At 44.6% G+C, this 21,673-nt stretch overlaps 1 protein-coding gene across 1 annotated transcript; it reads left to right on the top strand.

Annotated features, from left to right (window-relative positions):
• Positions 1-7,123: 7,123 nt before the first annotated feature.
• On the top strand, positions 7,124-10,131 carry TCF21 (transcription factor 21). Its single transcript, XM_013958960.2, has 2 exons — positions 7,124-7,764; positions 9,585-10,131. The coding sequence occupies exons 1-2, from the start codon at positions 7,315-7,317 to the stop codon at positions 9,672-9,674; spliced, it is 540 nt and encodes a 179-aa protein (XP_013814414.2). The 5' UTR covers positions 7,124-7,314; the 3' UTR covers positions 9,675-10,131.
• The last annotated feature ends 11,542 nt before the right edge of the window (positions 10,132-21,673 follow it).

Below are 21,673 nucleotides of genomic sequence, written 5' to 3'. Positions count from 1 at the left end.
TTAGAGGTACTCAGACCAACTTTTAGGCATTGTTTTCTATTTCCCCTCATTGAACTGCACAAGCATCCAGGGCCTGCTTGTCCTGGCTAGTAGAAGGTTTGATGGCTCATCTCTGTACAATTTACCTTCTGTGTTAGTCAAAATCCTTATTTAAGAATTAGACAATGTGAATATCAATCTGGATCTGTACATACAAAGGAAAAAAGAAAAGTAGGGAGGGAAAAGAGAGACAGATTGCCTTCACAATCCTTACTTGGGGCTTTTTCTCCCTTCACTTCTGTAATTTCAGTTCTTCAATCCTTTCTCAGTCTCATGGAACTCAACACACACGTTTATGGCATTCTTTTTTATGCTCTTCCCCTTGTTCATTTTTAGAGCTATTTATTTCCTCCAAATTACTTAAATAGACTTTTATTATGTGCTTTTGCAATGCCACTTTCTACAACTACGCCATTTTCTATATGTATTATAGCTCTTCATCTACTGTATGCATCATAAAACCAAGGACTGCATTGTGGCAAAGTGCCATGACCCCACTTTGGGGATGTTCCCGGAGCTTTGAGAATCACAGTTTGTGAGGCATGTATAAGGCCTGTCAGAGTCTAAAGAAATGCACAGTTACTGTGGTCTTTCTATGTCACTTGAATAGGATGGATAATCTGCTCTGTCCTTTGCCTGGCCAGCTAATTGTTCCCAGTTAAGACTCGTCCACAACACCTGCTTTCTTCAGCTAACTACTGTGTTGGGTGAATCCCTACATGCAATCACACATGTGGGTAAGTGAATATAGCTAGTTTGCTGTTTTATTATATCAACAGTTTTGGCCCAAATATTTTACCAGCCGTGTATGGCTGCTCTTTTTGATGTCACTGCAGTTAGGCGTGTGTATTTAAAGGTTTAATTTGGCCCCCTATCAGAGGTGGTAAAATACAAAGCCCCCATGACAAATGGGGTGTGGGGAATTCAACAGGGCCAACTGTGACCAGCTCAATCTGTAGCAGTGTAAAGAAGCCCACAAAGAGTCTGGGTCCCAGCATGTGATGTTTCATTTGGATGGAAATGGAGGATACAGGCCAACCTACTGCATTTAATAACAAATGCTGTGGGGACCTGACTTTCAGAGGCTGCAAGCATTTTAAGTCAACAAGAGTTTCAGAAAATCAGTGTCTGCATGCATGCATATTATGCCACAAACCATACAAGTAATAAAAGCTCACCAGAATAGCTGACATTCTTCCTGCCACTCCCCTACAAAATGTTCTTTTCCAAATTTTCCTCCGAAGCAAAAATCATTTATTTTCCAAAACTTTATCCAATGTGCTAATTATTGGAAGGCAAAAATGGAACTTATTTCTTATCGACAAGTTGCATCATGTTTTAAAACCACAAAAATGCAATGGATTAGCCAGCAAAGAAACATCATGGAAAGAGATATTCAAAATAATACAGTTATGTGTGCACTTTAATCCTTCAGTGATAATTTTGCATGAGATATATTGGCTTTTTTGCGTATTTCTCTTTTCTTGTGACCACTTCACAAAAGAGTCTGCAACTTACAACATCAACCATCTAGTAATTTCAGAGATGCATCCTGTAGGCAGTGGATGCTAACAGACCCTGCAGCAGAGACGGGAGAAGATACCTCTCCTCATTGTCTGCGAGTTCTCCTTTGTATATGAATATATGTGCATTGTAAAACAAATATGCTCAGCCACTTGTGTTTGCTTTCTGCAAGCATCCAGAAAAAGGAGATTCACTTGCATGTGTGTGAAAAGTTAACTGAAAGTTTGCTGGGCTCAGTGCTCATGCCAGGGATTAGCTGTCTTGCTTCTGCTTTGGTAACTTCTATAGCATATATGCTTCTTGTCTCTGTGCTACTCAACTTTTAGCAGATAGATCCTTTGCAGGGCATTGCCTAACACAGCAACAGTACCAGAAATCCTCACCAGCAACCCGGCATAGAAGGAGGAAGTGAGGCATACAGTCATTTGATGTATCCTTCATAATTAGGACAATGGCCTTGTTGTCAGCATCTCTGTTACGTGTTATAATATTTAATGGTGAATTTAATTCTATTGAGGCAGCTTTGCTATTCTTGTTCATACAGACTGTATTACTCTATGAGCAACCCTGCTGATTTTAATGAAGCTACTCAAAGGAAAAGGTACTACATGGCATAAGTTAAGGTAGAAGAAATCATGTAATTATTACATACTTTTTCAATATTCATAAAATAAACATTAAAAAAAAAATTTGGAACTCTGTTTACCAAAGTTTCAATGTTTTTGGTTTTGCAACATTTCAGAATTAAAAAAATAATCACATGAAGTGGAAATATAGTTTATTTGCTTCTAAATTTTCTAATCTGTAATCTGTCAAACTGTGATTTTCCATTCAAAGTATCAGTAAAACTTTCAGATATTTCTAAATGAGAACAGCAGGAAATATTTGTTTTTCCCATGATAAACTATTCTGAAAAACGTTTTCTCAAAAAGCTCTGACTTCTCCAGACTTTGCAGCAAGAAGTTGAAATTTCTTGGGGAGATGGTTAGTCACACTGGTCTCAGATACACAGATATGCCTCTTAAGCCAGTGCACCAAAACAGCCTTTTTACTGTCTTAAATATGACATTTTTATTTCTCTTCGTATATTGCCCTATCCTATTTATCACAAAATCTTTTAACTTTCAAACCAAAACTGTCACCAGAAGCAGATACATGGCACTGGAAAAGAGCGGTGGGAGGCTTTCAATGCCCTGGCCCTTCTGATAAAGCTACCCCATTTTCACAAGAACCTTTGATTCATTTCCCCAACAGCGTCAGCCCTCTACAGTGAACAAGACTGAGTCCTATAGAAAGAAGTATCACAGAACTGTGTAATAAAAATTGTCTTAAAAGAGATATACATAAAGGTGACTTTAAATCTGGTTATTCATGATTTACAGTTGCAATTTCAGTATTATTTTTTCTTTAATTTTATATGTTCGTATTGTTATGATTAGCTTTATTTCACTTAAGGTATGTAACAACATGATTCTGAAGCCCCTCTACCACTTAACTTAGTTTCCAGGTGAGACCACAAGCAAGCAGGAGAAATCTCAGTACAATTACATTTTCTGTAAAAATTGCAATATGAAAATACTAATTTGGTTGCACTTTGCTTCCTGACCATTTACAAATCTAGCTGAACATGACTTACAATCAACTGGCTGCCTGTGGGTGACTTCCTTGGTTATTCTCCAAATACTGGAAAACATCTGTATTATACCTGGGCCAAAAGTTTTAAAACCATCTAGTGATTATGTTTTCCTCAGCTGTGGGTGACCACATCTTAGACTTGAGGTTTTCCTTGGGTGAATGTTCAATGCACAGCAAAGATATGGTGCCTTGATAAATGACACAGAATACCGAAAAAAAAAGGAACCATGCCACGCAAAATCACTAAACACTTAAAGAAATCTTGGCCTCAAGTTCCAAAGCAGTCTCAAATTACCGTGTTATTCCAGCTCAGGAGAGGGAAGATTAGAGGCATAAAAAGTGGAGTTTATTTTCCAGAGAAAAATCTGTAACATGGCATAGACCAGTGTAAGCCTATGTGGGACACGCCCCATCTGACACCCTGCAGACCCAGCATCCCAAATCTCTGCCCCCAGCCAGGCTGACATGTGCTAAGGGGTGTTATGGCTTGGTGCTCTGTGGTGTACAGCGCTGTAACTCATCACTGAACACCACTTTTCCCTCAGGGTCTCAATTAGAAGTAAAAGCGAGACACAAACAGTGCAGCTAGAGCAGTGCAGAGATGAAAGTCAGTTATAGAGCAAATTTTGTACTGATCCTTCCCACATCAGCATTTCAACCTCTTTTTTTAAACATAAATGAAGAAGTGAATGTATTGCAAGGGCCAAAAGGACTTTAGTGCATTCTGTCTCTCCCAGCCAGCTATTAACAGGTTAGTCTGTGGTCCCAGCCATCTAAGAAGCAGAAGTGGCCACACCATCCCTACAGTGGTGGCACCCATCCCAGCTTTACCCTTCACACAGGACTGAACTGGGGGTGTGATTAAGAATGAGAATCAGGAGGACTTGGCAAGGCAACAAAGATGAGGGGAAAGCGACTAAAACTGGGAGCCGGATTAGGGGTATGAGCCCTGGAAGGAGGGAAGATAAGGAGCAGGAAGGCTGAGAAAGGAGAGGTTGAACTCATGTAATAAACAAATGAGAAAATAGGAGTTACCAAGACATTAGAGGATATAACGCTGTTTTGAGGCCTGCTCAGGCTGGCCCCTATGGAGGGGAAAAGAGGATGATTATGTCGTTAAAAGACTGTATAATAGTCTCTATGCATAAAGGCATCAAAGTATAATATATTACATGCATACGTGTATATACCACACACACGACAATCTCAACAAAACAAACACAAAAGTGTGTTCTATGTCACCACAAAAATGTGTGCTCTGTATTAGAGATCAATTTTCACCAGCTTCAAGAACTCAAAAACATATTTACATCGGTAAAAGTTACAAATGTGTAGCACTTCTAAGGCTCATAATGAGTATATATGCATACGTTATTTTCAGAATGTGTGTAACAGCATAATAAAGCTATTTTCAAGAAGCTAGATCATTCCTTCTGCTTTTTACAATAAAATTTTAAGAAATGCTAAAATAAAGTTAAAAATAAGTGATTGAAAAGGATATCAGTATATATTGTTTTATTTTGTTCTTCTGGGGGCATCTGATATTGGGATTTTAGGTGTACTTTCTGCCTTTCACTCTTTGGTCATTCATGCTCAGAGACACAAGCAACTTCAACTTGATTTTCTGTCATCCTTGCTCCAGCAAGAGTCCTTTAGCTCATTTCTAACATCAATCACTGGGACTATAAATCTCTGCAGTGGATATAGCCATTTAAATCTCCACCTGCACAAACAACAATCAGCCCTAGAAAATAAGGAGGCTCATAAATCTCCACACTGGTGATTAGTAATATTTTGGATCTGCAACAAGGATGTTATAAAAAAAAAAAAAAGAAAAGCTAATTCATTAATTAGGACTGATATGCTGACAATCTGTTTAGTTTATAGCACAGCAAAAACACAAACAGGGCACAGTTAACATAACATGACGTTAGAGGTTAGTGAATTCCCAAGAGCCCTGGGCCTGGAGATATGATATCTTAATGTACTTATCCCTATCATGAGTGGGAAGGTGTTATCTTCCAGCCAAATGGTAAAGAGCCGGTTTAAAAGTTTAGATCTGCCCTTTTTCCTCTGGCTTATGCAAGCCAAGGAACCAAGATGGATAAAAAGATAGTAAAGACTTCCTTGCTAATTATCAAAAATGACACTCTGCCTCCTATTGAAACTTTAATCTGAGGGTAGCATATAGCACTTGGCAGACATACCGGTTTGGCCCTCCACAATTTTTGTTTGTTTGGTTGCTCTTTTGTTTAGTGGATGAGGAAAACCTGATATGATGTTCGCACAAGTCAGTGAGAGATTTTTCTGTGGCTTCAGGGACCTCGGGAATAATTGTGGAGCTACTACATCCCACATCTCAGGCTGTATATTTTTGCCCAGGATTATGTGAATCCTCAGGTAAGCTGCTGAATAACTGGATTTTCTCCTGCAATCAGACCAGTCATTGTGGATTTGTGTCCAGAAAGATCCCACTCGGAAGTCTAGCCCAGTTCTTACTCCCCCATGTTCAAAGCTCAGGCTGCTGAGGCATCTGTGAGTGTTCAGGAGGTGTGTGAAGAGGGAAGGTGTGTGAGAAACTTCATGCTTCACTGGCCTCTTTGGACTCCACATGTGGGTTTAGAGAGTCACACAGGGAGGAAGAAGAGCTAGACCAAGGCTAAATGCTTTAAAAAGCCTGCTCTGCAGAGACTGAAGACATATGTACATAAGGATCATAACTGCAGTATATATCTATTCATTCAAACTACTCAGTAATACGCTCATTCACACTAGTGGTAAAATTCCTGTTGGACCTCACTGGTAGCAGAGTAAGGCCTAATGTGCTCATTTTCCCACAGAAAGGGCCTTATCTTGCCAGTGTATTCAGGCAAAACTCCCTCACTTTTAAAAATGCACTAAACATCAGACAGACAACAGCTCCACCAGTATAACAGAGTGAAATGCTGAAGTCTGCCCTGCAGTGTAACTCCCAGAAAAGGTGTTTTTTTCTACATGATGTCTATCATCCAATAAACCTCCTCCCCCTTCTTTTTCTTCATTTCAGTGCACACCATTGCCGCCTTATCCACAGTCACGATAACCCTCTGCAGCGTCACAGCCCTTTCTCTGGATCCGCTCTGTTCCGCGGGGCTCCGTGGATGGCAGGGAATTCGGGTGCACCATACACCTGTGGATTAGGGCAGCCTTTTTGCTGTCTACAGATGGGGGAACTCAAACAGTGAAAGAGGTGCACAGGAAGGTCGCACAGGAAGCCTGGAACAAGTCAGCTCCTCCTGCCTCCAGAGTCTGTGCTTTAGCTCTGAAGTCCATGCTGCTGAGCCTCAGAGCTCGCTCTTCCTGGAATACACTAGTAGCTGGACAGGATGCACTCTCAAATATAATCATCCACAAATCTCTCTCAGATTAGGTTACAGGGCAGCGTTTAGACGGCATGCATTACAAAGCTCCCTGGAAGGCTTTGCTGGTGGATCTGCTGCTCTCTCTGCTCATGACCCATTTTGGCTTTCATCAAGAATCATGACACCAGCTGCCTGGGTCATCTAGGAGGCAGGGAGGGGGAGAGCAACCCTGTGCTGGAAAGGGAAGTGGGGAAGAAGAGGAGGAGGAGGAAGGGGGGGTATAGGAAGACAGAGGGGAGAGAGAGACAGTTGCTTTGCTCCACTTGTGAAGATTTGAATCCCAGTTTTGAGCTCTCTGCAAACATTTGCTGGGATACCTCATTCCTTGTCCTGTGCAAAGGTCTGTGATTGGGGATGTGGTGTGCTCAGCAGGCAGGGCCCCTCCCCTGGGCTGGATCCGCCTCTCTTATCCCCCAGATAAATTACTAGTGTCCTCACTAAATTCCTCAGCTTTCTCTCTCTCTCCCTCTCTCTCTCACTCGCTCTCTCTCACACACTCCCTCCCTCCCTCAAACACGGGCAAAGCGGGATTGGGGGGCGGGAGGGCGGGGATCCTCTCTGGACTGGTATTGTGCCTTAGTGCTAAGGGGGGGAGGGAAGGGGAGGAAAATACTGGCGCCCCTTCTCTCCTCCACCGCCTTGAAGTAGGTTCAAGGAGCTGCCCTTCCCTTCCCCCCCCCCCCTTTTCCGCTGGTCCTTTGGCATCTTCCAGACCATGTCCACTGGGTCCCTCAGTGATGTGGAAGATCTGCAGGAGGTGGAGATGCTGGAGTGCGATGGCCTGAAAATGGATACTAACAAAGAGTTTGGGGCTTCCAACGAGAGCAACGAGGAGGGATCCAATGGCGAGAATGGCTCCCCTCAGAAGGGGAGAGGGGCCTCGGGCAAGAGGAAAAAAGCTCCCCCCAAGAAGAGCCCTTTAAATGGAGTGAGCCAGGAGGGAAAGCAGGTCCAGAGAAATGCTGCCAACGCCAGGGAGAGGGCGAGGATGAGGGTCCTTAGCAAAGCCTTCTCCAGGCTTAAGACCACCCTGCCCTGGGTGCCCCCAGACACCAAGCTTTCCAAACTGGACACCTTGAGGTTGGCCTCCAGCTACATTGCTCACCTGAGACAGATCCTGGCCAATGACAAGTATGAGAATGGCTACATCCACCCAGTCAACCTGGTAAGTCGCGGCCCGCCGGGGCCAGGCACTTTGTATGTGTATGTATGGGGAGAGCTGGGCGAGGAGCTGACATGGGGTGTGTGCGGGGAGACAAACCTTCACTGTACTTCTCACAGCGAGTCTGGTGCCAGCCTGTGGGGTGGCAAAGAGTTACTCTGTGAGGGGACAGACTTCCAGCTGCCCTCCCTCCCTGTGCCCCATGAGCTGAGCGTCCTGGCCCCATTTGCTACTCCTTGCAATCCTTTCCAGGGCAGGGGTGCAGGAGCCATGCGGGCCACAGATACTCAGGGAAAAGCTTTACTGTGCCAGAAATACCTCAGAAACCTCAGCAGGTTGATGGCTCAGAGGAAGATTTCTATCTTCAGGTGGGTAAGTATGGGAATTTAGGTAGAGAAAGGTGCGTTTTAGGAAGGAACCAAACTAAGGGATTTGTTCTCCACCTCCCCCTTCTTATCCTGGTGTCCTGCCATAGTAATTCACAAGCCCCAGATTTTTAGAAACAGAGCTCTTGGGGCTCTGCTCTCATTTGCTCTGATTTGCTCTGATTTGCTGTGTCCAGGATGTTTCTCCTACACATGTAAAGTCGCAGAGGAGAAATAAACAATGACCTGGACTCCTAAAGCGGGGTATCTGCCCCAGGCACACTCCGCAAAGCCTCCCAGGGCTGCATGGCAGTCACTCCTTCAGCTGCGACCAGCCACAGAAAGTTCTCCCGGGCAGCCCAGGGTCCCCCCCCGCTGTCCCCGGCCGCCAGAAACACCCAATTTTCCAGTTCTAAAAATACGTGCAACTGATGCAAACCGCGGCCGGGTGAGATCCACCTGGGCTCCTCTTAAACATATAGCATTTACATTGACCGCATGTGCGGACTGCGCCTGATAAACGGATTGCAGAGATTTGGAGACATTTCACTGCGATTCAGCTCTGCCTTTTGAGCTGCTTTTCAAACGCTCTGGACTCTGGGGGAAAGTATATTACCCGCTGTGTCATCTGATAAGGGCTTGGGAGATGTCTTTGGCTAAAAAACAAAATCCTCAGAACAACAACAACAACAACAACAACCACCCCCCCCAAACCAAATACTCCCCCCTCCACACACAGGCACACAAAATCTTGCCTCTCAAGCCGTGGGAGGCCAGGAGGGGGTTGGCGGGGGGGGCGGGGGGAGAGGGCTGCTTTGGATGCTGGGGAGCCGAGCAGCCCCGCAGCGAGCGAGCGCTGCGCCCCGGCGCCGCGGGCCGGGCGGCTCCTCGGCGCGAGCAGCCCACCAGCGCCGCGGCCCTCGGCAGGGGATGGCACGGCTCTCGTCGGAAAGAAACGAAATTAAAAAGCTCCCCAGCCCCGGTAACGGCAAAACCCGCAGGGAGTGCGCGGCGGGGCGTCGCGCTGCCCTTCCCGGGTTGGGGAGAAAGGGCCGGGGCGGCTTCGGCTCCGCCGGGCGGCTCTCTGCTCCCTGTGTGCGGGGCGAAGCGCTGGCGTTTGTTTAAAATACCCGGCGCAGCCTTGCTTCTGGAACGAATAAAATAGGATTCATCACTCCACGGACTCGTATAACCGCCGGGGGAGAGACGAAGGCGGCCGGGCGGCGAAGCCGCGTTAGCTGCCGGTCGAAAGACAAAAGGGCCGTCGCAGGACCCAGCGGTAACTCCGCCGGCCCGAGCCCCTTTTAGGGCTGCCACAGACGTGCTGAGCCAGTGCATGCCGGGCTACATTCCCCGGGGCACGTCTGGGATGGACCCTCAAGCGAAATAACCATTGCAATGTGCATTTTTACATATTTTTTTAACCCCCTTCCCACCCGTGTCTTTTCCTGGCTACAGACTTGGCCTTTTATGGTAGCCGGCAAACCCGAGAGTGACCTGAAAGAAGTGGTGAACACAAACCGCTTGTGCGGCCCGACAGCATCCTGAGCCCACGGCGGCACCCGAGACCACCGTCCCCGCGTGGCCGGTGAGGGTGGGCGGCGGGCGCGGGCAGAGACACGCACCGGCCCCGCTTCTGCCCCCGGGCCCCGGGCAGAGCGGCGGGGAGAGCCCCTCTCCCGGCAAGGAGGAGACCAAATGTACATTAGCAAAGACTCCACCCCGAGAGATCCCGACTATATTTAACTTTATTAAATGTGTGTACAGTCGAGTGTCCTGCAACAACAGCCTTGCTGGTTCAAGCGCTAATAGAGAAAAGACAGAGTTCAAACAAAACCTACCACTCGTGTATCTTTTGTCTGAGACTTGTGAAATATGTAGATGCCTAGAATAACTGACTTTGACAGTCATCTCTATGAAGTAATTCACCCTAAAGATATATAGATATATTTTCTTCGAACAGGTTTTGCTCTATTTCTGTGAATAAATCTTCCTTTCCATTGAACACAGAGCAGTGTAATTTTCGTTTCCAACTCTCGTTTCAGTGGGGGAAGGACCGCGCCTCCGACTCTCTGCAAGCGACCGCGGTAGCATAGAGCGATGCAGGGCAAACCCACCTCTTGGAGCCCGGGCCGCGGGGGAGGTTATTTTCTTACTGTAGAAGATTTGGACCAAATCCCCGGAGGGAGTTTCGGGGGTCAGAACAGAGCGGAAAGGGGCGAGTAACGACAGGAGAGGGGCCTTAGGAACAACACCGACCAGCGGCTATGAGGCTGGCTGCTTTTTTCGTTATTCAGGCAGAAAATAACCCCAGAAGTGCAAAGTCGCGGACTTTAACGTTTCCAACGTGGTCTGAAGCCGAACGCCCGCGGGCGCGGCCTGCGCGCTGCTGCGGGGCGCCCGGCGGCGGCGGCAGCGGCAGCGCCGAGCCCGGCCGGCCCGGAGCCGCCCGGTGCCGCGGCGAGCGGGGCCAAAGCCCGCGCCGGGCCGAGGGGAAGCCCCGTCCCGCCGGCCTCGCCGGGCGGCCGGCTCCCAGCGAGTCACTTATTGATGAAGTGCAGTCAGACGGAGGATCCCCCTCTGGCCCCGGTTCACGGTGCCGAGAATTTTTAATTTAAACATCTCCCCTCTATCGATCAGAGCGTCTGTGGGAGATTAGGCTGAGATAAACAGGAGTGCAGGGCTCTTTCCCTGCACCGGCAGAGGCCGTAGGCAGCTGATGCGCCAGATCCCACCGAGCTGTTTAATGTTTCAGGGTTATGACCGCACTGTTTACAAGATGTCTTCGGTTATTTATACTGTTATTATTAGCAGAGGGGCTTTAAATTTCCGCTTCACTTGCTCTTTCAATATCATCCCTCGGTTCCGTTGGATACCTGGGTACTTTCTGGCAGAAAACAGGCACCGCCGGGATCCCTGGCGGCGGCCCCGGCGCTGCCCGCGGGAAAGGGGAAGCGCGCCCGGGCCGAGGGGCCGCCGGGCACCGGCGGGGCGGGACGAGGTGTCGGGGGCCCCCGGGAGCCGCGCCGGGCGGGGGGAGCGCGCCCGGCACCCGGGGCAGGTCCTCCGCCCCCGGCCGCGGAAACGGGGCGCAACCTCTGCCGGCACGACGCGAGTCGGGGACCTTCCCTGGGGGCTGCAGCCCCCGCGCGTGTCTCGCACAGGCGGGTGCTGAACCGCCCCGGGCACCAGTGCAGGCTGGATTATATTTCTTTTCATAACCTTCCCCCCCACCCCACCCCACCCCGAGTTAATTGGGAGATGTAGTTCGTCCTCCAGGCAACCCAAATTCACCACTCGGGTTCATGCATAGGCTACGTTTAATTAAAGCTACTAACTGAGCTGAGAGAGTTGTGCAAACATCACGGACCTCGTTATGGAAAGGGCCAGGGCCTGTTGTACCGTCTTGATGGTTTTGAATGGGAGAGCTGTTTAATTTCACTTTTTTCACAGCTTTATCTCATCCTGCACAACTAAAAGCAAACCTCCTTGCCTGGTGTAACCGTATGCAATTTCACCATCTTGAGTGGGCTGTGCCAAATGACACATGCAGTCACACACACAGACACAAACACACAAGGATTTGACTTACTACCGAACACATCACCTAGGCATCCCTTGAATATCCATAGCTCTTGCTGAAAAGGTGAGCAACTCTGCCTTGGTAAGCACAGTTCAGAGGGTTGATCTCTTTGCCATAGGAATTAGCAAATTCAGTGAGAATTTCTGTTCTTTTAAAGGGAGACAGAATAGAGCCCCCTGACATTAAACTCAGTGCAAATGACTGATACAGCAAACACATATATAATGTTTTAACTACTGAATTTTACCATAGAACTGAAATTAACCTTTGAATTTAACCATTCGAAATCCCCACTTAAATCCATACTAACTAATGCCTGTCCAAGACCCAATGCAAGGTGCTGTTGGTCTTCTAGAAAGTGGAAGTTGATGGAAATCTGGGATGTGCTTAAAATTAAGGGTTAAATTCTAAATTTTTTCACACATGCTTCTTTGCAATGCTTCCTAACTGCACTCAGCATTCCTTCCCACCCTCTTGGTCCAGCCATATTCACTGTTCATTTGCCCCCTGAAATGCAGCATGGAGAAAGAGAAGGGAGAAATGCAGTTGTCCCCCATGAAATGTGAGGAACACAGCTGTAACCATGTACAAAAAGCTGCACTGTAAGTGGAACGGTAAGAGGCGGCACAATTATTTCTCTTACTACTATTCACTTTTTCTAGCATTGCAAGCCTCTTTGGGAATAAAATATTCCTCAAGCATCCTTCACCTTGCTCATTCATTTCCTCTGAAAAACAGTTCAGCAACAAACAAAAAGGCAAATAGCAACAAACAAAAAACAAGCAACATGCAATAAACAAAAAGGTAAGCAATGGCTTACTTGGACTGCAAAACAATTAACGGCTTTAAATCCATTTTGAAGACCATAAACATATTTTTCAAAGGCATTTATGTGGTTTGTGTACACTAAGCCCACTAACTTTCACTAAAATTTGTGTAAGGGCATGTCCCAGTGTATTGGTAGTTGGCTTCAAGGGCTTAAGTTTTTTAGATGAATTAAGAGTCCTACTCAATATCTGAAGAGAACAATGAGTTAAATCATTCTTCCCAGGTGCTGAGTGAATTTTGCAGAAAAATAATTGCAAAGAAAAAATGCATGTTTAGTTTGATTGCAGCAATTGATGATTTTGAAAGGAACTCACAAATCTGCTATGGGGGGGAAAAGGGGAACAAGTTTAAATATTGATGTCGCTGTTTTTTAAATAAAATATTTTGCTTGCTTGCTTGCTTGCTTTTTTGTACCAAGTGATACATTTTAATATTTACTGAAATATAATTACTTATAGCCTTTTTTCCATGTAGAAACAAAGGTGACCTGATTTAGCTTTCTGTACCTACATGGATGCATGTGCAGCTGTGTGAGTTTATATATCCCCTTCTAATAATGTTTGAACTCATTGCCTGGTTTCAGTTGAATTTGACAGAGCTCTCAAAGAAAACTAAATTGCTACAATTTTTTTGAAAATAGGCAGTCAAGTAGAGAAGAGAAAAATCTTTTAAATTCTCCAGCTAAAGGAAACGTTGCAACATGAACTCAACCCTTATTAGATACCAGAGAATCCACAACAGAAAGTGCCAATTGTAGGTGAAGCTTCAAACACTGCTTCAATCACAAGACAGAAGTTCATAGAAAATCAGACAGTACTACTTATGGACCTATGTGTTTTAAGATAAGAACTTCTAAAAATAGTTTAGCCCCATATGATTTATTATTATTATTATTATTATTATTATTTTGTTTTGGCAGGAAAATCAGTTCCACCCAATTCTTGACACCCATTTTTTGGTTCAGCTAGTGACTAGAAAAATCACTTATTCACCCAGCTGCAATCAGAACTTAAGCTTCTGGGTCTGGAGCTCACATTATACTGACTAGCAGCGATTTTCACAGTTCATAAAATCTTCAAGAGCAAGCATTTTTTTCCATTCCTTACAGAAAATAAGTTTTAGGCTTATCTTATCCTTTCAATGTGATGGAAATCTGCCAGTCTGAAACACTGCAGTGGCAAGAAAGCCACTTTGCAGACATCTGTACAGTCCCTTGCTGTCTGGCACTGACTGGAGCAGCTAGGCTGAGATGATGTTCATGCTCCCCAAGTTGCAAGGTGCAGAAGGAGTACATACACTAGATAGCTTATTCTTTTACGTGCCTCCTAGTATGTAGGCTGAAATCGCCAACACACTGTGGTTGTTAAAAGTCATACAAAATCTGTGCGTCTTCTTCTGTAGGAGAGCTGGTTTGAATCCTGGCTGTAATGACACGAATACAAATTCAGGTTTGTTTGAAGCATTTGTATTGGTAACCCCACAGTTGGGTCTGCCCGGAAAAATATATTTCCCTGTAAATGAATCACATGTATTTTCCAAAAAGAATCTTTCCTGAGACCCCATTGTCATTATTATTCATTACTATTTGTAGTAAAAATAACGCAAAAGACAATAGCTAACTGCAAGTAATAAGCAGTCTATCTGAGAACAAAACTCTCATCTGAGGGTATAAATTGATAAAAGTACATGGTATTTCTTATTTCTGTCTGCATTGCTGAATGTAGATTATCACTCATAGTCTCACAGAAGAGACAGGTTTTCAAAAGAAATTTCAATGAAGAAAGGGAAAAAAAGACATATATTTGTGGCAGAAAACCACAGAAGATCCTATAATTTCTATGTATATACCTGCATAGAAAAATCTAAATACAGAATTTCTCCTAGCATCCAGTGATTCAAATTGTCCCAATTCATTGCTAGCCTGTATAGCACTGACTACTCCCAAAGTAAGGCTGTTTGCCAAATCGAGACCCACAGGGTAAATACAACTTTATGCTCACTACTCATCTGTGCATTGCTCTATGCTCTGTAGTCCAGAGTGCATTATGGAGGGGAAGTGACACAACCGCTAATAATGGTATCCTTGTCCCTAGTGCTGCGAAGCTACTGGTGTGTTGTGGCTTGGTGAACTTCTGTCACCCCTGAGAGGATGTCACAGGTCTGACCTAAAACTTATACTCCAGAAGGGATAGGAAACAAGCATTCTTTGCTTGTGGCTCATTGCTTTGCAAGGACTGCTGCTGGCAGACTCCAAGACCAGCAAAGTTCTGCAAGTAACTGATTTTTTTTTTTTTTTAAGTCCATTTCAGATCCTAGTGTATCTGACCTAGCTACATAAAAGTGACTTTGAATAGGTCTAGCCATGCAGTCACTGCATTTCCAGACTGTGGCGTGGACATACCCTAGGATGACAGCAGTCCTGAGATGACGCATTCTGTTGCCTTAGAGTTTTGCCCTTAAACTCTAACTTGTAAACAGATTAAATGCATTTTCAAGCCTAAACGCATGCATGTGTAAAGCTGCATGGTCCTTAAATGAGGAATGGAAAGATCCAAACCTCCTTGCAAAGAAAAAAAAAATCACAACAAAAGCAGGAGAATGAAAAACAATGCAAATCCTTCCCTCACTTTAAGATCTAAGAGGCAATTTTTCCCTAAGCAAAGAGAAAAAAACCCAACCCTTATTTACATCCCACGCTGCTATGTAAACTGTATCTAAGACCATATTCAACTGTAAATATGGATTATCTATACACTCAAGTTTTTTCTCAGTTTTGTTTACATGCTGTTTAAGAAACAGGGACCAGGAACACTAGGGAAAAAAAGGGAGAGAGCAAATTTGCTCCAGGAAGAGCCTCTATACAGCTACACAGACAGGAGAAAAGAGGAAAGGGGAAAGAGAGGCACAGAATAATCTCTCTTTCTCTGGTTACTACTGCTCAGTCCTTGTAAAAGGAAAGGACAGGGATGGGAGGAACTATCAGCAGCTCCATCACAGCCGGGTGGAGTCAGACCACCGGGAAGAAGGAAAAAGGGAGTCTGAGAGCTGCAGCTGCCTTCTCTGGGAGGAACATCTGCGAAATCCCGCGCTGCAGCAGCAGAGGAGGAGGAGCGGGCACAGGCAACAAACGTTCCCAGGGATGCACTTACACAGATAACTGTTCCACTGGATGGCTTCCCAGATTGCTGCAACTGCACATCCCTCCCCTGTCAAATATGAGGCAAAGACCATCATGTGTGACAAGCAGTCCAAGTGACAGATGTTCCAGCATCCTGTTTCTTGTGATGTTTTTTGATGGCCAAGTTGACCAGAGAGGGAACAGTCTTTCCTCAATGATAACATGCTGTTTTGTTCTTACATAGGCCTTTTATACTGCTGGCAGCAGTCAATGCAGAAATTAAACAGGAGATGGCAGTTAACTTGGAGCACGTGTCATCACCTCATGACCAAACGTTCTTCTATAGGAGGCCACTATCATTTTACAGATGGGAAAAAAATGAGGCATAGAAAAGACAAGTAATTGTCTCACAGTCACACGTAGGCTTAGCGTAGACTTAGGAATAGAGGACAGCTCTTCTGGTGCACAAACTTATAAGCTGTTCTCCTAGGCACTTTAAAATCACAAGGTACTTCTGCTCTTTGAAATCAAGATAAAGATAGGAATGGGGAAGGCTTATGAAAGAGTCCTCTCTCTCAGACTGTATCTACACTAGCAAGTGAAACAGGCTATGGACCATTCTCTGGTCCTGAAGGCCAGTGGTGTGGCAGGGCTTACATCCACACATACCTAAATTTTATTCCACTGTCAACACAGGGCGAGAACTGTCCCTGGCACACAGACTTCCCAAATCATGCTTGGACACTGTCTGGGAGAAAATTAGTTAGTACAGGCCAAAAGCACGCCAAGGACCATGCTATAACAATTGGGCAGCATCCAAAATAGGCAACATAGCCTGTCCTTGTTTTATTTACCAGCACAGCTGTAGCCTTAGAAGCTAAAGTGATAAAGGTACCTGGTGTCTCACCACAGCCTCATGCTCTTCTAACTTTTTTTCTTGATCAACCTGCTGTCTTCTTTTATGGGCCAGAAATTCTTAGTGGGGACTCTCTTTGCTATGTGTGTCTGGTACCTAATATATTTATTTAGAGGTCTCTAGAGGCAAGAGGCCAAATTCAAGAAAAGACATAACATGAGATTTAAACAAAATTTAAGCCACTATGTCCAAAATTATGACTTTGAAAACCCCTGTTCATTTGTTGCTCAACCCTAGAGGCTACTAAGCTCTGCAGTACTTCATCTGAGTTGCGAGTTTTTTGGTGCCAAAGTTTGACACAAGCCCTTGAAGTAACTCTTTCTTGACATCGTCAAGCAGCAACATTCTTACCTCATGCCTAAGCCTGACCAAAATCTAGAATTTAGATATATCGTTACCTAAGTCCACAAAATGGCTTGAGACAGCCATTAGGTGCTCTCTGAGCATGCTTAACATGTTTCGGCTGTGGTAGGGCAGCAGGGTTTGCTGAGGTTGATATTCCCAGATCACTTTGGATATAGCTATACATAGCGGAGGAAGTGACACTGTTGAGGAGCCAAAGTTAATATCTTTCTGTAAACTTTTCTCCATGCTCTTCTTCCTGCTCACCAACATCTGTAGTACCTTGGTCACCCCAGCCTCCTCACCCCATTTTGCCTCTGGAGCTTAAGAACATTTTGGTAATCAACATATAGGACCAGGAAGGTGCTTTAAGCACTACCTATACAAAATAATGCTCTAAGCTGGGTCAGAAACACCCAAAAGCCTTCTGTATTTGGGCTGCTGACATTGCTAACCCTCACAGAAGTGCAATCATACTCTAGATAATGTTTTTGTGTTTTCTGTGGAGTATGACTACGGGGAACTGTATGTTGCCATCTCCTTGCAAAGAAAATTCATCACCATCCAAGATCCTCATAAACCAACAATATAAATACAGATGCTGAGGAATACAGAAAGAAACTCTGTGTGTAAAAGCCCATAGGATAGGCCACACTCTTCCAACAGCTGAAGGGGGACACACTGTATCTCCTACGAGACATCCAGAGTCTCACAGGACATAACCCTGGGCAATAGTGTGCTGCCTTCCGATTCCACTATTTTCTCCATGTTTAATATCGCCAACAGAGGTTAGTATGCATAGGTCGTAAGTACCATTCAGTTTTAGAAGCTGAAACTATGAATATGTATTAAATCATTGTAAAGTTTACTAAAGAAAAACCTCATCCTGATCATCTGCCTTTTCTTTTGAGGGTACTTTGCTGCCATTTTCTTCATATGTTTATATCATAAATACATTTATTTATGTAGTATAATATTTTATATATATTTATGTTACAAAATTATAGGTATATTATAAAATTAAACAGAAACTTGCTCAAAGTCTGAATACTGTGGATGTGGTTTTAGTGCTACTAATGCCAGAGAGGTAACAACGTAATAGAGTACACTGCTGGTATGAGTTATCATACTGAACATCCACCATATCATGAGAGAAATGTGAGAAGACTCACTTAACTTTATAATTTCACCTGATAAACTAAGCCCTGGAGCGAAGGATTCCCTCCCTGAATGATCTCTTGCCACAGGTTTAAGCTTGTTCCCTGCTGGCTGCCAATTTGTGGGAGATTTTTCATAAATAATCTGCAATATCATATGCACGTTGCTGATGATCATTCTGCCAAAGTTCATTTCTATGGAATTTCCAGGATATGGACTGCTCCTAGGTGCCTTTTCTTCAAATATAAAATATTATAAAATATATCACTCTTCCACACAGAGCCCACAGTATGTAAAATGCAGTTGTACAATACTCTTAATCCAGCCTTCACTGCAGGCTGCCTCAAGGGGCTGTTTGGTTCTCTTCTCCCTGCCTACATTTTCCCACAGCCTACTTTACACTGGATCTTGAGATTTTATGGCAAGCTTATCTGATTGAAAATGAACCCTGCAAAAACAAAAAAATCCAGATAATCAAGCATTTGTTTCAGTAAGATGAGTGATTTTTCTGACAGAAGGTTGTGGTTAGATCTGAATAACTGCATCACGAAACTGCATCTTCATTCACTCTCATTGCTGGAATTGTAACACAAAAATATATGCAGTGTCCTAAAGTTCAATCTATTTAAAGTTCAAATCCTTATTTTTACTACATAAATACTGAAGGTCCCGAGCAGGCCAGGATTCGATTCCGCAGAATGTTCAAGCACAATAAGCAGTCCCTCCCCCCATCTCCTCTTTACTTTCTGAACAACAGATTGAGAAACAAAGGATGAAATGGTTCAAAATCACACAACAAGGCAGGGACAAAGTCAGACACGGTATCCATGCCTTCCCTGTCTGATTTCAGTGTAGCATCTGAGAAGACAGAATATGCAATAGAAAGAGGAAAATGAGGACACAGTTCCTGCAGATGGGAAAGCACTAACTTCACGCTGGCGGAGGAAGCCGTGGAGCCAACTTAGAGAGTTGCAAGGAGGGATGGAGACCAGGAGGGGGAGAACATAAATTCAGTCAGGTAATGGTGACATAGCCAGGGATTACTCTTACAGAGCTTGGGAGCACTGGCGACATTTAAAGTTAATGATGAGCTTTGTAACTGTATAGATGTGAAATAAAATCACATGCACAACTGTTGAACTTACATACAAAATTAGATAGCTGCCCAATAACTCCATTTGCATTCCATATTAATGTGATAATTATTTGCATGTGTATGCATATTTGCAAACATATATTCGGAGACGCAATCTTGAAAACATGTCCTAGTCCAAACGAGGAAACCTCAGTAGACAAAGCAGCCGAAAACTTGAAATGGTAAGGGTTTGTTTCTTCATCATTAAAAAAATATTTTCCTAGTGTCCAGTGGTGATTATGCATTTCTCTGGAACATGTGCTAGAAAAAGTTATTTCCTGAAAAAGTAAGAGCAGGTTTGTGGAGATGTTCAATGGATGTATATTTGCTAGGAGACATTTTGTGCCAAATTTATGTATGTATTTATGATTATGCTAAAAAAGAGCAGCCCAGTCAGAGCTCAAGGAAAACCAGAGTTTACAGAGCTTTTCTTCATAACTTGTCTATGCTATTCAGAAAAAGATAACCTTCCCTCTTGAAAACAAAAGTCAGCATCTCTTGCGATACAGCTATATAGCATCCCAAAAGTACTGTCAAGGAGAAGATATCATAACAATCTACCCCGCAGTAGCAGTGCAAATTGCAATGCCTCAGACCCTTTAGGCTGAAGATCATAAAGAACTAAAACAGTCTTAATACATTCCATAAAATTGCTGGAGATCCTGGGCAGGGTTAGTGAACTGTGGGAACAATTGCTCTAAATTCAGAATTCTTGTTTTCAAAAGCTAACCTCATTTTAGCATCTCCACCTAAGTGAAATGGTTCTGTTCTGTAACAAGCCACAGGGTGGCAGCCCTGCTGCACATTGGTATGAGCCCAGCCTATTAACAGAAAAGTAAAAACCACATTAAAAAGCAATACTGTCACTCATATGTGCTTAGCTGATTTGAAGCAGGAATCTGAAATAATTATTCTTGATACACGAACTTACTAATGCATTTCAAGGATTAAATTTAATGTAGCAGAGGAAAACATCCCAATTCTAAAGACAGAGCCTTCAAAATTAAGCTTCATGCTGTTCTCTCTGCCCTAATTAAAGCTATTCTACTATCACTTCACAAATGGAAAGAACATAATTACAGAATCTCAACTGCAGAAAACTGTCAAGCCCATGAATACTTTGCTCTGTAGAGATACATATATACACACAACTTTTACATAACGAGTGGTGTGCCTTTATAAACCTAAAGTTGACCTGACAACTCCATTTCATTCTTCATTCTGGGTGCTGGGTCCCTAGTTGGCCACAATGCACCCACACTCTTGTTCCTGCATTCTCAGCTGAAGCACAACAAACAGCTCTTCCAAAAGAAAATGTAAACATGGCCAAGAAGAGTTTGTTGCAGGCTCCATTCCCTGGAGACAGCACAGATGGGACGATGCCAGATTTGGAGGACTGCCCTGAACAGAGAGAACCAATGCCATCCCAGCTGTCCTCATTGTGTCCTCATGTCCCCTCCTGTCTCTCCTCAAAGCATGCACCAGGTGCTACTTTACAATGATTAAATAAACTGCATACTAGTAGACTGCAAAGAAGCACTTTAAAGTCATTTTGACACTAAAAACACAGCAAAGTGCTGAGGGCCACACAGTCCTCAGGGGCAGCCTCAAGAATATTTGGCCACTGGCTCAAAGCTTTGTTTCGCTTGGGTTCAGTAACCTGTTCACACGCCATGGGATTATACTACAGTTTATTACTGTCATCCCTCTGGTACTAAACCATGTTGCTTTAAATTGAAAAATCTTTAAAGCATTTATGAGAAAATGCACCAACCAGAATCCTGTTGCAGTGCTACATGCATGCATGTAACAGCAGTAGTGGCAGCGTGTTGTTGCAGTGAGTCCTAACTAAAGGTTACTGAACTGTGTCAAGACTAGCACTGACAATTTGGTCTGGTCAGAGTGTGTGGGCAGCAGTAATGCAGCAAGTGAGGCCTGAGCAGCAAACTAGAGGTCTGAGAGTGAGTAGCCTCACAGAAACACAGGGCACCACAGCAGAGTTTGCACCATCTGATCTGCAAAGCTGCTCCTGCCAGTTTGTCTGAGAAGGAGCTACCTCAAACAACAGGGATATGATCAGGCCCACATCAGTGGGCCCTAAAACCAAGACTGTGGATGCACTGACAGCACATATATACACGGGCTGCCAAAGCTTACCAAGACCAGCCCTCCTTGCACACAACCACAGAACCACTTCACCGTGCAAGTGCTGGCACCAGAGAGCAGAAAACCAGACAAGAGGCCTGCAGCCTGGCCTCTACCGACGTTTTCTGGAGAACTTTGAAACAGCGCTGCTCCTCCAGGGCTTTCCACGACCAGGCCCGTTAGGCAGTAACGGATAAACGCCCCGCAAACACAGGACCTCGCCGCACTCGGGATCCCGGGGCTCGGCCAGCGCCGACGGAAAACCAGGCCGCAGCCGCGCGGGGACACGGGACCGGGACGGGAGGGCACAGTAACCGCCCCC

The sequence above is a fragment of the Apteryx mantelli genome, chromosome 3, assembly GCF_036417845.1.
Source record: "Apteryx mantelli isolate bAptMan1 chromosome 3, bAptMan1.hap1, whole genome shotgun sequence".
Lineage (NCBI taxonomy): Eukaryota > Metazoa > Chordata > Aves > Apterygiformes > Apterygidae > Apteryx > Apteryx mantelli.
Note: the sequence above shows the minus strand (reverse complement) of the source record. Positions and strands in the feature narration are given on the sequence as shown.

Coding starts and splice junctions, on each gene's coding strand:
- TCF21 (XM_013958960.2), top strand. CDS start 7,315: ATGTCCACTGGGTCCCTCAGTGATGTGGAAGATCTGCAGGAGGTGGAG. Junction 7,765..9,584: donor ACATCCACCCAGTCAACCTG/GTAAGTCGCGGC, acceptor TCCTGGCTACAG/ACTTGGCCTTTTATGGTAGC.